Source organism: Plodia interpunctella, chromosome 12, assembly GCF_027563975.2.
Source record: "Plodia interpunctella isolate USDA-ARS_2022_Savannah chromosome 12, ilPloInte3.2, whole genome shotgun sequence".
In the NCBI taxonomy this organism is placed as follows: Eukaryota; Metazoa; Arthropoda; class Insecta; order Lepidoptera; family Pyralidae; genus Plodia; species Plodia interpunctella.
In genome coordinates this window covers 3992616-4006142 of record NC_071305.1, presented here as the reverse complement: position 1 = coordinate 4006142, position 13527 = coordinate 3992616, and the positions used below count along the sequence as shown (strand labels likewise).

Below are 13527 nucleotides of genomic sequence, written 5' to 3'. Positions count from 1 at the left end.
GAAAGAAAGAGGAAGAAAGATGTCTATTGTTGGGATTCAAGAACCGCCGTGGGTGAAGCTAAGAAATATTGGCAATTCTTTAAACTGCTAAGGGTGTCTGGTGTCTTTCCAACTAATGTTACTTTTTGTCAAGAGTCTGACTAGTGAGTCGTCTTAACGTCACAACGTATTTATTAAAATCTTATACAACACTGAAATTGTTTCAACAGCAGGCAAAATAATTTGATACTTAACCCGTGTCCGCTTATTAATTTCTAATTTCCCGTTTTATGTGACTATTATCTAAAACGTATTATGCTATACATACATCTAAGTATAATGTATCGAAAGCTTGTTACCTTTACGCATTATTTACTAGACCGATTATTACGAAATTTGGTACACGGGTGGAAAAACACATACGGTACTTTTTATCCCGAAGTTCCTACGGGAGCGAAGCCCGAAGTGTGAAGTGCCCGAAGTAGCATATCTACATAACGCTAGATATTCTTATCTATGGTACGCTGGTAGTGAAATAGTACAGACTGTCAAGGAAATGAATAAAATAAATGAGGGCGCTGTCTTCTGTTGGCTGACAACACTGGGTTGATTTGAATGTATTTGGTCACGGAAAAAGAAATACAGGTATTGGTATTGCATTGGTAAAAAAAATGTAAAAATGTTCGCTAATAATTTGTTTCTTAGGTTTTCTCATGGATTTAGTAAGTAATTCATACACCTACTAATTCCATGGGGTTTCATGACAGGCTGTAGCTGTCTGTCACCGAAAAATTACCTACTAGATGTATTGTAGCCCGCGCTTGGGCCCCTTCTAAATCTATGATTGTAGTGGCCGGGCGCGGGGCCCTTCTAAATCTATGTTCGCTACAGTCGGGAGCGGCCTTTAAAATCATAGATTTAGAAAGGGCCCGCGAATGTTTGAAACTTTATTTCATTCCAGTTTTGGATTTAGTACTGTAGCGGGAGCTAGGTGATTATGCTCGACCGCCACAAAGGGAAGATCTTCCCGCCAGGCTAGGTGTTGCGCCTGGGGAACCGCACGGCTCCGACGGTGTCATGTCGGAGGTTGTATTTATGCTTCCAATCGAAAACGCACTGTCTGCGCGGTCTAGGCTTGTTAGCTGTCCATAGTGAGTCGACCGTTGGTGCCATCTTGTCCGTAGTGTCCTGGATCACTTGTGTGGCTTGTTATTAGTTGCGTTTGGTCGGCTTTTTACATCTGCGCCGTTGTGCATGTGGCGTGATGTCGCCACATTACTCCTCCCCAAGACCGAAGGTCTGATGAAGTCTTGATGTGCAGTCTGTGCTTCTCGTGTGTGCCATGTTACTCGATGTCCCAGTGAGTCGGGATGCGTAGGTTGAGCTCGTAGTCTGCGGTGAGTCGAGACTGTCGTGAGCGGAATATGACTTGTTGGCACCGGTCCCTACATGGCTGCCACGCCGGTGAGTGCGCGCGTCCAGACGTGGGCTGCAGGGTGCGTCGGCGTCGATGAAGTCGAAGAGAGTTGCGGGTGCCAGAACCAGGAAGCGCGTTGCGTCGGCTGCGATGGTCCTGTAGATGCCCTTGAAGATGAGTGATGGCTTGCTGCTGCGAGTGACTGTTTGCTGCTGACTTGAGACCAATGAGGGTGCGAGGAGTGATGGTGAAGATTGGAGAGTACGACGTTGGCGATGGCTGCTTCAATCACGTCGGGTGTGATGATGACGAAGGCTGCTTTCAATCACGTCGGGGTCACCACTTGTAGCGGGAGCTAGGTGATTATGCTCGACCGCCACAAAGGGAAGATCTTCCCGCCAGGCTAGGTGTTGCGCCTGGGGAACCGCACGGCTCCGACGGTGTCATGTCGGAGGTTGTATTTATGCTTCCAATCGAAAACGCACTGTCTGCGCGGTCTAGGCTTGTTAGCTGTCCATAGTGAGTCGACCGTTGTGCCATCTGTCCGTAGTGTCCTGGATCACTTGTGTGGCTTGTTATTAGTTGCGTTTGGTCGGCTTTTTACATCTGCGCCGTTGTGCATGTGGCGTGGTAGATGTCGCCACAGTACTATACTTCGTACTAATTCCATGATTCCAGCAAGCAAGCTAAACAAAAACTGTCAACGTCAACTGGCTGTCCTGTCATTTCATGGTAGTAAAGTGAAAATAATCAAAACAATCAATAAATATTCTATTTACGGGTTTATTTTATTTTTGTAGTTTCTAAGTAAAAAAGCTAGATAAATTATTTTCTTGTCAAATTTGTAAGATCTTTAACAAGTGTTCAATAGTACATTTTTGTAGTAATCATTCCGCGTTTATAAACGTGTAGGTAGTGATTTTTACATCACATAGTCATCAAATTTGATAAGTAATAATCATGCATGAGGCTTATGAAGTGTCGTCGTTGTTAACTGTTACTGTACAAATCGAAGCTATAGCTGCTTATGGTGAGCTTACACTTTATTCTATTACATAAAAAATCATTCTAGATCTTATTTAGTGTCCAAATCTATCAATTAGAATAGCGGGTAATAGGCATATCAAATTATAAAAAAACTTCAAAAATGTATCATGACAGGTTTGTCTATATAAATCAAATATTTCTACAATATCTTCCGACTTTATTTTCAGATGGAAACTTACTCTTGGGGACAAGGCAAGGGCACTTGTTAATGTATTCATTGTCAAATACTAACAATGGAAATCAAAGTCAAGGAAAATATTCTTTGCAGCTGTTAAGATATTGTAAGAATTTTAGCAAGAAACCTATTCAACAAATTGATGTCATACCAGGTAATTATAAGTAATGGACTATGCTTGGCTCTTTGGAAAACATAGTGCAAAACTTTGTTGATGAGTTTCAGTGTTAGTTTGGACAAAAAAGAAGCTTAAGTTTAAGTACTTTTGTGATCTTGAAAAAGCCCATTTAAAGACATTTGTATAGTCCCTTAGTAACTGCACCTTATCTTAACACGGCTACTGACTTCGTCAATTTTATTGCTGGCTCCTGTTTTGGGTTCATAAAAAAAACAGACAGACATAGTCAAAACAATAAAGATGACATGACCAAATACAGTGATGGTACAAAAAATCCTATTTGCCTGTGCTGGAACCGTGTGTTGCTGTGTGTGTTTGCCTTCCTTGCAGTCATAGACTGTGCTAGGTCATCAAACATAGAAAATAAAGAGATTTTGTTAAATCTCAAATCTGTTAATTTTTAGAGAAAAATCTGCTCCTCTGCCTGTCAGACAGTATTCTCGCGACATATGATATCAATGGAGTAAATTTCCCTTTGATTGATACATTTCAACAAACCAAGGGTGCTTCCCTTTTTGCCTTAGATAATAAGGTCAGTATATATTTATTTAACCTTTAATTTATATCTTATATCTCATTTATTTTAACTCATTATGTATATTTCATTACATTTTACTAGTTAAATGTTGGTTTGAAATATTACTTTGAAGCATTACATAACACAAAATATCTGATTGTTTTGCTTGATACTTAGGCTTTTCTTTTATTACATATGACAATACATAAATATTTTGGTTACAGTCTACAACATCAATTACTGGAGAGTCTAACTCTGTAGTGAGGTTGTGTGTTGCTGTGAGGAGAAAGCTGCAGCTGTATACTGGCAAGAATGGGAAATTTAAACAGCACCTTTTCGATTTTACAATGCCTGATGTGCCCAAAGTTCTGGCTTGGGGTCAAGAGTACATCTGTGTTGGATTTAAATCCGAGTATACACTCTATGACGTAAGATATTGGTTTTCTGTGGTATTGTTTTTACTATATTCCACCTGGGAGCAAAAGTAAATCATAAAATGTGTCTCTGATAGTCTTTGTGGGAGAGGTAGCACTCCTCCCACACAGTTTGTCAATTTTTCAATTAGTGATATGAGTAAAATACAAACTATTGCCAAGTTGATTCTGATATTTATAACATGTGAATGAAACATTTGGTCTAAAAAAACTCTAATTTCACAGCTATCCTCCGGCAAGGCCAAAGAATTATTTCCAGCAGGCAGTTCCAAATCTTTAGATCCCACTATAGCAAAATATTCTGAGACATCATTTTTACTCGGCCGAGATCAAACATCGGTGCTGGTGGAAGAAGCTAAAGATATTGAAATCAAAAAGACTATCAAATGGGCTGAACCACCCATTGGTGTAGGTAAGAATTTAGTCCAAGGTTCAAAGAACATGTATACTTCTGATTGTTTTACTGAAAACATTAAATGATGCTATTGCAAAATATTTATTTTCAGTGTGGGACGAGCCATTTGTGTTAGGTTTACTACAAGAGCAAATAGTAGTCCAAACTATAGAACCGCCCCTTTTTATACAAACCATTTCTGAGCTAAATAAAGCAAGACTGATGTATAGGTAAGTTGGAACTTAATAAAATTAAAGTATTTAAAGAATACGCTGGTGTGTAATTATTATATATTCAAAAGTACATAAAGACAAAGAGAAAAATTATTTATTTGCAAAAACATGAGTTTACATAGTGTAACCAACAAGTTATCCTTATGATCTATATTTGTAAACTTGGTGTAAATATAATTTTTTGCTAAAGCTTCCAATTCTAACGAACTTACAGATTACATGTTTTACATTGCAGGTGTAAGCGAGGTTTGATTTTTGTATCTTCGGTTGGGCAGGTATGGTGCCTTAGCTCCGTGGACATCACCAAGCAAAGAAACCAGTTGCTGAAGGACAAACAGTTCCAAATTGCTATTGATTTAACAGTAAGGATTTGTTTAGCCTTTTGATGACATGTCCCACTGCTGGGCCAAGGTCTTACTATACATCTTTTATTCTTACACATATCGGCCCCATCTATATTAACAGTAGGTAGCTACTATTTACATATATGTATAACAGAAAGTATTATAAAAATAAATTACTTTCGGACACGGTAATGTACAGACGGCAGCTAATCAACCTATGCAAATTCATTGCATTTATTACCATGACATAGATTTGATTTACTATTTTGACAATTTGGAGACTTCTAAAAAACATACAAGTTCTATCGATTTTCCTATTGTCTTCCAAATAGCAGGTGTTCCTAATCCTATTTTAAATCCTTTATAATTTGTATAAAAACTTAATTTAGAATTTGCTAATGTAGTGTTATCAGGTTGGTCATTATTAGTAACAGGAAAATAGCTTGCAAATAATTCTTCGGTATGGTATTGTGTTGTGTCGTATTTTGCGAGGGATCGTGTCGGTCACGTACGATTTTTCTAGTACATGTATCTTAAATATTCGTATATTTCTTCTACATGCTGTGTCTTAATAAAGTGGTTGGTGGTATAAATAGAAATAGCAAATGACTTAAATTACAGACCTTTTGTTGTTTTTGCATTGATCTAAAATAGAAGTGTTATTTTGTCTAAAACATTGTTTCAAATACACTGTCTTGTAGTTTCAATCTGTGTATTAAAAAAAATGTGTTCAATTATTTTTATCAATAACTATAATCATTATAAATCCGAAATTATAAGCGGTACCATTCAGTTTACAGTGTAGCAACCTTATCGTTTTAAAATAAGGTCTATTTTCACGCGTCATCCCTGTTTTAGTATATCTAATTATATTAAAAAATAATGCACTTATTAAATGTTTTATAAAACAGGAAAATGTTACATCGATCGAATAGTGCTTGGATTAATTATTCCCATCACCGTTTATTTTGTATTCAACATGTTCAGAAGCAAAATTAAAAAGCGAGAAGCACAGATGATATTAATTTTGAATGTAAGTAGTCATTTGCTATTACTAAAACAACCACAGATGAACAAAAAGGTGTTTAAATGTGTGTGATTTAAGGCGGTGTTCAAAGAAAATTTGTGTGTAAATAATAATGTTCAGACGTATAAAAAATCGCAAAGAAACTATGATCCTAATGATCAGAGTAAGTACCTTTTGAAGCAGGTTTGCGTTTTTTTTACTATCTCTTGGGTTGCATTGATATCTAACTATACTACAACTTATTTTTATTTGTTTAAACTCCCGCTGATAATAATGTTACATCCTGTAAAGCAGCTGCAGTCTAAGTTGCAGCCATCAGCCTGTTGTTACCTAAGCACATAATTTACTATTTTGAAATATGTGCGTAAATGTAGAAGCGTGCAAATGTTGGACATTACAAACGTGGTGGGATTTTACTTGACGCGAAGCGGAGGGCGACAATAAAGCCAAGTATTGTAACGATCCCGTCGTAATACACCCGTGTATTACGACGTTTACAACTTATTTCAAGTCGACAAGTTTAACGTAAAACGTGTGTATCTCTAAAAACTCGATAAGCAAGAACACCCTTTAAGGTATTAGTGCCCTAACATTTCGAGCAAGTGTTTTGAAAAATCTTTAGTTTGTCGAATTCAAGTTTAAAAAATGTCTTCCATTTTTGTTGACAGAATTTATCGGAATGTTCAAAAGAAGAGAAAGAAGCGTCGATACAATCCATACTGTCCCTATACGCGCACGAGCTGTTTGATATCAAAGAGTATTCCAAATCTATGAATGAGTTTTTAAAGCTCAACACAAACCCAGCGGAAGTGATAGCGTTGTTTCCAGATTTGGACGGGAAGTCAGAGTCCAAGCATAAACTGAAGGGGAAAGATTTGGAGAATGCTTTGAAGGCGTTGATTGAGTATTTGCTAGTGTTGAGGAGACGTTTTGGCGGGAGTGCGAAGATTGAAGATGCCAGCGAAGACGGGAGCAAGAGGCTGTCGCAGGCGGGGGGGAGTAGGGAGGAGGCGGGGTCGGGGGCGGTGGTCAATGTGCAGCAGCAGTTGGAGCTCATTGATACCACTTTGTTGAAGTGCTACTTGCAGGTTAGTGACTTTTGAGGATTTACTGTGTTCAATTTGTAAATCTTTTAATTGGGGTAGATAATTAATTTTGTTTTTACGACTATTTGACGGACCTCACATTATTAGAAATACCTGTGAAGAAATTACTTAATGGCATTGGTTTCAAGGATAGATAGATAGATAGATAATCTCTTTATTGCACCATTCACAAAGGAGTACAGTTACAACTAGATATTCAAACATAATGAGTGCAAAGGCGGACTTATCGCTAATGCAATTTCTTCCAGCCAACCTTTGGATGGAAAGAGACACAAGTAAACTAAGAGGGTGCAGTAAACTTAACAGTATTAAATAATTAGACAAAAAAAATATGAAAATAAAAAGATATAGAAGAATTATATAAACATACAGACAAGCGTAAATGTTGTTGTTATAGAACAATGAATAAATATATAATAGATTAAAGAGGACTAATATAATGAGACTTTACTTGCTTCCTACCTTGTCGTACCTCGCGATTATTGACCTCACTGAGAAAATTGAAGCGTTCTTTGAGGTAAAGAGGAGTATAAGGGTTGTAAAGAACCGAGTACAGAAGTGAAAGGATGTGTAGATTACGACGGTATCTAATATAATCAAGGATATGCCAGGATTAAAATTATCTACATATTTTTGGATCCTTCCAAATGCTCCTATTTTAAATTACATTTCAACGTTATTACCTGAAGTAAAATTATTTATTATTATTATTATATTACCTTTCAGACCAACGATGCCTTCGTGGCGTCTCTTCTCCGCTTGAACAACTGTCGCCTGGAGGACGCGGAGAAGACGTTACTCCAACACGGCAAATACAGCGAACTCATCATCCTGTACCAGACGAAGGGTCAGCACACTAAAGCGCTTCAGCTGCTGAGGGAGCAAGCGAAACAGCCGGATTCCAGTTTGAAGGGATACTCTAGAACTAAAAATTATTTACAGAATCTTGGTGAGTTTTTTATATTGTTATTGCTAACATTAGTCATATTTTATTTAAGCCGTCTATGTCTATATAAATTATTATAAATGAATCAAATATTCATTCAAATATTTATTTGAAGTTTACTTCGTAATTTCTAGGTGCTGAACACATAAACCTAATATTCAAATTCTCCGACTGGATCCTCAAAGAACACCCAGAAGAAGGACTGAAAATTTTTACAGAAGACAAAATAGAAGTAGAGAATCTGCCCCGTCCAAAAATACTAGATTTCCTACTCCGAGAGCATGAGGCACTAGTCATACCTTATCTAGAACATGTCATACACACGTGGAATGATACTAATTCAATATTCCATGACGCGCTGATTAGTATGTATCGAGAGAAAATAACAACTAAAAAGGCAAACTTGACTGAAGAAGAATTGCAGCACACGAAATCGAAATTGATTTCGTTTTTGGAGAAATCGATACATTATACTCCCGAAAGGGTTATTTTACATTTTCCCAATGATGGCCTATTTGAAGAAAGGGCTATAATTTTGGGGAAACTTGGCAGACACGAGCAAGCCCTCGCCATTTATGTCCAAATTCTAGGTATTTAACTTATTTTAGTTAATACAATCGTTGTACAAGTATTTCTGCTAAAAAAATTGTTTCATCCGTATAGCATTATTTATGAGCCTTAACTTTTTTTTTTAAAGAAATCAACCGGATTTTTAAACTTAATTCTTTCCATATATCTCACGTTTTCAATAATCTAAATATTCCTTATTTTTCAGGCGACGTACAGCGTGCAATACGATACTGCGAGAACATATGCCTAAGCTCAAAGAATAAGAATCAAGACGTCTATGTGATTCTAATGAATATATTGGTGAATCCGGAACAAAGTGGCGTCTTGAGTGGGCCTCTAGCGAAGGTGCCGCGACACCCCGACACGGCCAAACCGGATCTTGAAACTGCTTTGAATATTCTAGAAAAACATGGCGATAATATTTCTGTGCTCAAGGTACGTACGATCGGGGGCATACAAACCTGACCCCCTGTGATAGTAAATTTCTTAGGTTAATCTGACCGCGACGTACTCACTATGATATCCGCTAAATATGTTTAGGCATGTAAGTGCCTTGATAACATGATAGTTGCATATGTCTAAATTAAAATGTATACCTAAATGTATGATTATATTATTGCGTTATGTCCCAGGCGCTGGCAGTGTTGCCCGACGCCGTGCCGCTGACGCGGCTGAAGAGTTTCCTGGAGTGCGCGCTGGACGGCCAGCTGGCGCTCAAGCGCCGCACCCAGGTGCTCAAGGGGCTGCTGTACGCTGAGCATATGCAGGTGATATGGTATTACACACCTTATGGCGTGTGGTTCCGCCCTAGAATATGACCACTCCATGTCCTCTAGTGGATGTCATTCGAAGTAACTAAGGGACATAGCCTAGTTTAGTTAGCTGATAGGCATATAGCATTCCTAAGGAGCGTTAATGTCAGCTTTAAATTGACTTGACCACATTATATGAAGAACATAATTACATAGTATAAAACGAACTCCTATGTATGCTTAGATCTTCAAAACTCAGCAACGGATTTTTATGCGGGTATTTTTAATAGGTAGTTTGATTTAAAAGGAAGTTTTATATGTATAACATGCATACTATTTCACCCGTGCGAAGCCGGGGTGGATAGCTAGTTTTAATTATAAAATTTACGTTTTTTCTCCAGGTACAAGAGCAAAAGCATCACCACGAATCAAAGAGCGTGATGATCACAGACTACAACGTGTGTCCAGTTTGCAAGAAGCGTTTCGGCAATCAGAGCGCCTTCGTGAGGTATCCCAACGGAGACATCGTACATTACTCGTGTAGACTCGACAAGTAGTTAGCTAAGCATCAGTATACTAAAGTCTGAAATACTTGAGGAATCAAATCAAAATCAAAACATTAATTCAGAAATTAGTCCTTCACGGGCGCTTTTTCACGTCATATTCTAAATTAAATGATATTTACCAACGCTACAAACTACTAAGTAAAACTAAAAAACTACAAAAAACTAAGGAAGATTGTCAAACAGTGGTAAGATGCTGTACATTGGGTACATTATTTATGTTTAGTTTCAAGTTAATATGAATACTTAAAGTAGTCGATAGTCGCGTCCATTGTTACCCTGTATAAACTAAACTTCACAAATAAGCCATACTAAATGTGGCCTCCCGAGTTTCGCAATTAATGGCTCTGTCTACACCATAAGATATAAAAACGTGAAACTGTATCTTATAAAAAGCTAACGAATACTTGGTAAGTATTTTCCAGTTTAAATATATTTTTCTCTAATCTATTTTTGTAATTTATTTAACTTGAAATAGCAAAAACATATTAGGTTAAACAAGAATGTGTTATTATTGCCGGATGGTTTTACATCTGTACTTGGAAATCAGATTAGTATCTAGTAGATACTTTGTAGATCTTCCATATAACTAGTAAATACATAAGTTGTAAAAAATCTTTAAATTGGCTATTTGATTGGGTGAGAAATAAAACGCATAAAGGTTATGTATTACATACGTACGATTTATTTTTTTATCCTCATTAAAGTAGGTATCTGATAGGGTGGCTTTTGACACCGAAAATCTCTGTCAAATAAATTACAAACTTAATTTGTTTTTGACATTAGAAAATATCTGTTTCTACCACAGAATTAGTAGGTACTCCGTTGTATTAAATTATTATTATTCAATCCATGGTTTCTACTGAAAAATAGCAAGTTAATTGTTCTGTAGCTTTTTAATTGTTATTAGGTAAAGGTATTTTTCAAATTCAGGTAGCCGCTCATTATAAATGTTTGTATTTTAGTTGATATTTTACATGTATGAGTAGCTATGCGTAAAATATTTTGTAATAATTAATTACTGTGTATAAGCTGTGGCTTTGACAGTCGTTGTACAGGTGAATTTGTAAAGATATAGACTGTGTGATATTCTCGTCTAGCTATTCTGTGTATACCTAAGTTATAATGATTGTAATCGATGTATAAATGAACTATTATAGAAAAATTATTTGAAATACCTTTATTTTATTTGATATATATTCAAGCCCTAAATGAAGTAAAGCCAGATTTATTCTGACGAAAAAATTTTAATCGATTTTTTCCATCGAATCGAAAGACTTTGATCGATTGATTGACTACGTAATACTCGTCATTATTTTTAGTCAACCCACTACGGATTAATGGAAAGGGTCGGAATTGGAATTCATCGAAATATATATATTATAATCTGGTTCTGTGAATAGTTATTTACATGCAGAAAATACTTGTCACCTAATTAAAAAAATAGGTATATATTTCAGCTGCACTTTTAGGCAGCAACGATTGAGAGAGCAAAAGAAAAAAAAAATCGAACGAGACAAACCTCACATTTTCTCGTAGATATGTAACCAATATCTACATCGTTCTTAATGTTATGCCGGCTATACACTATCGTTCCTGAGTTCGACGAAAAAGTGTAGTCGGCATTACATCAAGAATCAGATGCCGACTCGAATGAATTCCACATTTCACACTACATTGAAATATCCCCACTTACTAAGATTACGTAAGTATTACTTAGATAAATAATAGGTGCTTCGATGATCAGCTGACGTGCAAGCAAGTTATATACAAACAATTGGCAAAAACATAATTCATTTCCATAGGTAAGGTACTTACCTACTATTCGCCTTCTGCAGACGAGTCCATAGGTAAGCTTAAATATTGACTACATTAATATTCATTGAATATTTAAATGATTAGGTATCTAATAGAGCCAAGTTCACCATTGAGGATTATAGTCGATACGTAACTGTGTTTACAGAGAATCGATAAAGCAACTCCATGTCTACCCGCAAAAATTTCGTTCTTTTCCCGTTACCACAGATTAAATAATACCCCAGCGTTACCATCGGAATTTCGGGAAAACATCTTTACGAGTATAGTGTTCCTATGAGACACCCCCAAAGAACTTTGGCAATTTCAGTAGGCGTATGTCTCTGCTTTAAAAACAATTAGTCAGACAGACAATTTTAAATATAAATAGATTAGATAGAACCTAGTAAAATGCACTTTCAATTTCAAAGTAAGTAGTAAACCGGACTTGGGGAAAACCCATCCAACGGCTGATCCGTGAATATGGTCATCGACCTATCAAAATACAGCAAAAAAATAAGTTACTCAATACCATAGGTGCTAATATGAATAAAATAATATGGGCCTTTTTGTTCCGTTAGTAATTATTAGAGTTTTTATATCCTCTGCGTACCTAATAGTAAAATGACGTCATATAGTTATTATTCTTCAAAGAATCTGATATACTAGACCATGTAGATTAGGACCATGTAGGCAGCGCAGTGCTTGGTTTCTTTCGCTAGTTTTGAACACATGTATTTACAAGACAATGATAAAATTTCACAATTTTTTTGTTGTTTTTGATAATAGTTACCATTTTACTAATTTGTTTAGGTACCTATTTAAACAGGTAAGATCTTTAACAGTTTACTTGACTGTTCCCGACCCGATTGTAGGTACCTATCCGCCGCTGTAGGTTTTGATCTTGTCACGTCGTAATCAGTGATGACGGGTGTATTTGCCGCCTAATTACGATATTATTATCAGATCGGTGTGGACGCATCCGCACTGTGACGTGCGGTGACGCAACACCGCGTCGGCGCCGAACCAGATGCGTTGCTAGCGCCCGTCTGCCGCTCGCCTCTGTGGCCCAATGGATAAGGCATCGGCCTCCTAAGCCGAGGATTGTGGGTTCGAGTCCCACCAGAGGTACAATGCGTTTTTGTAAAAGTATCTATAGTCAATTAATTAGTAAATTAAAAAAAGTGTAATTGGAGCTTTCTAGTTAGAAAATTTCGAGTTGAAATTTGGAGTATTTTTGTTTTGATTTCCAATTTGAATTTGTTCTAATAAACTTAGCGAAACTTCGGACTTATTTTTCATTAGCATTAGATATTACTACTTTACACGCTTTCAACTTTATTGAAAATTAAGTTTGTGTTGATTGATAGTGGCTATATATGCAATAAGGTATTCAGGGGAACTTTCAGAAGTTTTCATTACAGGTATAATTTTTTATATTACTATGTAAATAAATGGTTTTCATAAATGCCTAGGTATTTAATATTTATCTTTTGGTATTTTCAAATAAGTACCCACTTAAACATCTACTATCTACTAACATCAGAATTAGTTATACTAAAAGTTGAAAGAAAATTCAATTCATTCAATGTGTGAAGCATAACTAACAAGTCAGTTACTTAACGAATTCAGTATTTGCGTTGTAAGTATGTATAGTTTATATATTTTTGACATAGTTGAAAACAAATGAGACGGTAATTAATTTGTTAATGCATGTACGTTCCTGATTTTTTGTAATGTTTTATATGCCTAGTGGTAGTGGCGGGACATTTTCTTAAACATGCCAACCTGTTATATTTTACCTGTCACAAAATAAACGAATTTGGTTTTATTTATAACAATGCGGTTGAATTTGGTCCCACTGGTATCTGATACTGTAGAATTTCGATAAGCAACAAATTTGAATCAAGTTTTTGCTAGCATCACCTGTCTTTCCAGGATTTCATAACACTACAATGGCACGTTTTATCGGCACAATATTGCATCTGACATAGATAAAGCTATCTTCGATATTGGCGTCGCTGAGCGTGTGTGAGTCGTTATAAAAGTGT

General features: G+C 36.4%; 1 protein-coding gene and 1 non-coding gene across 2 annotated transcripts; both read left to right on the top strand.

Moving 5' to 3' along the window:
- The first annotated feature begins 2121 nt into the window (after nt 1–2121).
- On the top strand, nt 2122–10857 carry Vps39 (Vacuolar protein sorting 39). The gene is made up of 13 exons (XM_053752277.1): nt 2122–2426; nt 2611–2772; nt 3201–3328; nt 3538–3741; nt 3973–4159; nt 4254–4371; nt 4610–4736; nt 6414–6833; nt 7578–7800; nt 7932–8387; nt 8573–8802; nt 9000–9134; nt 9521–10857. The coding sequence occupies exons 1-13, from the start codon at nt 2357–2359 to the stop codon at nt 9674–9676; spliced, it is 2616 nt and encodes an 871-aa protein (XP_053608252.1). The 5' UTR covers nt 2122–2356; the 3' UTR covers nt 9677–10857.
- Nucleotides 10858–12534: 1677 nt separating this feature from the next.
- Nucleotides 12535–12607, top strand: TRNAR-CCU (transfer RNA arginine (anticodon CCU)). The gene has a single exon. It is a non-coding gene; the product is annotated as a tRNA-Arg (tRNA).
- The last annotated feature ends 920 nt before the right edge of the window (nt 12608–13527 follow it).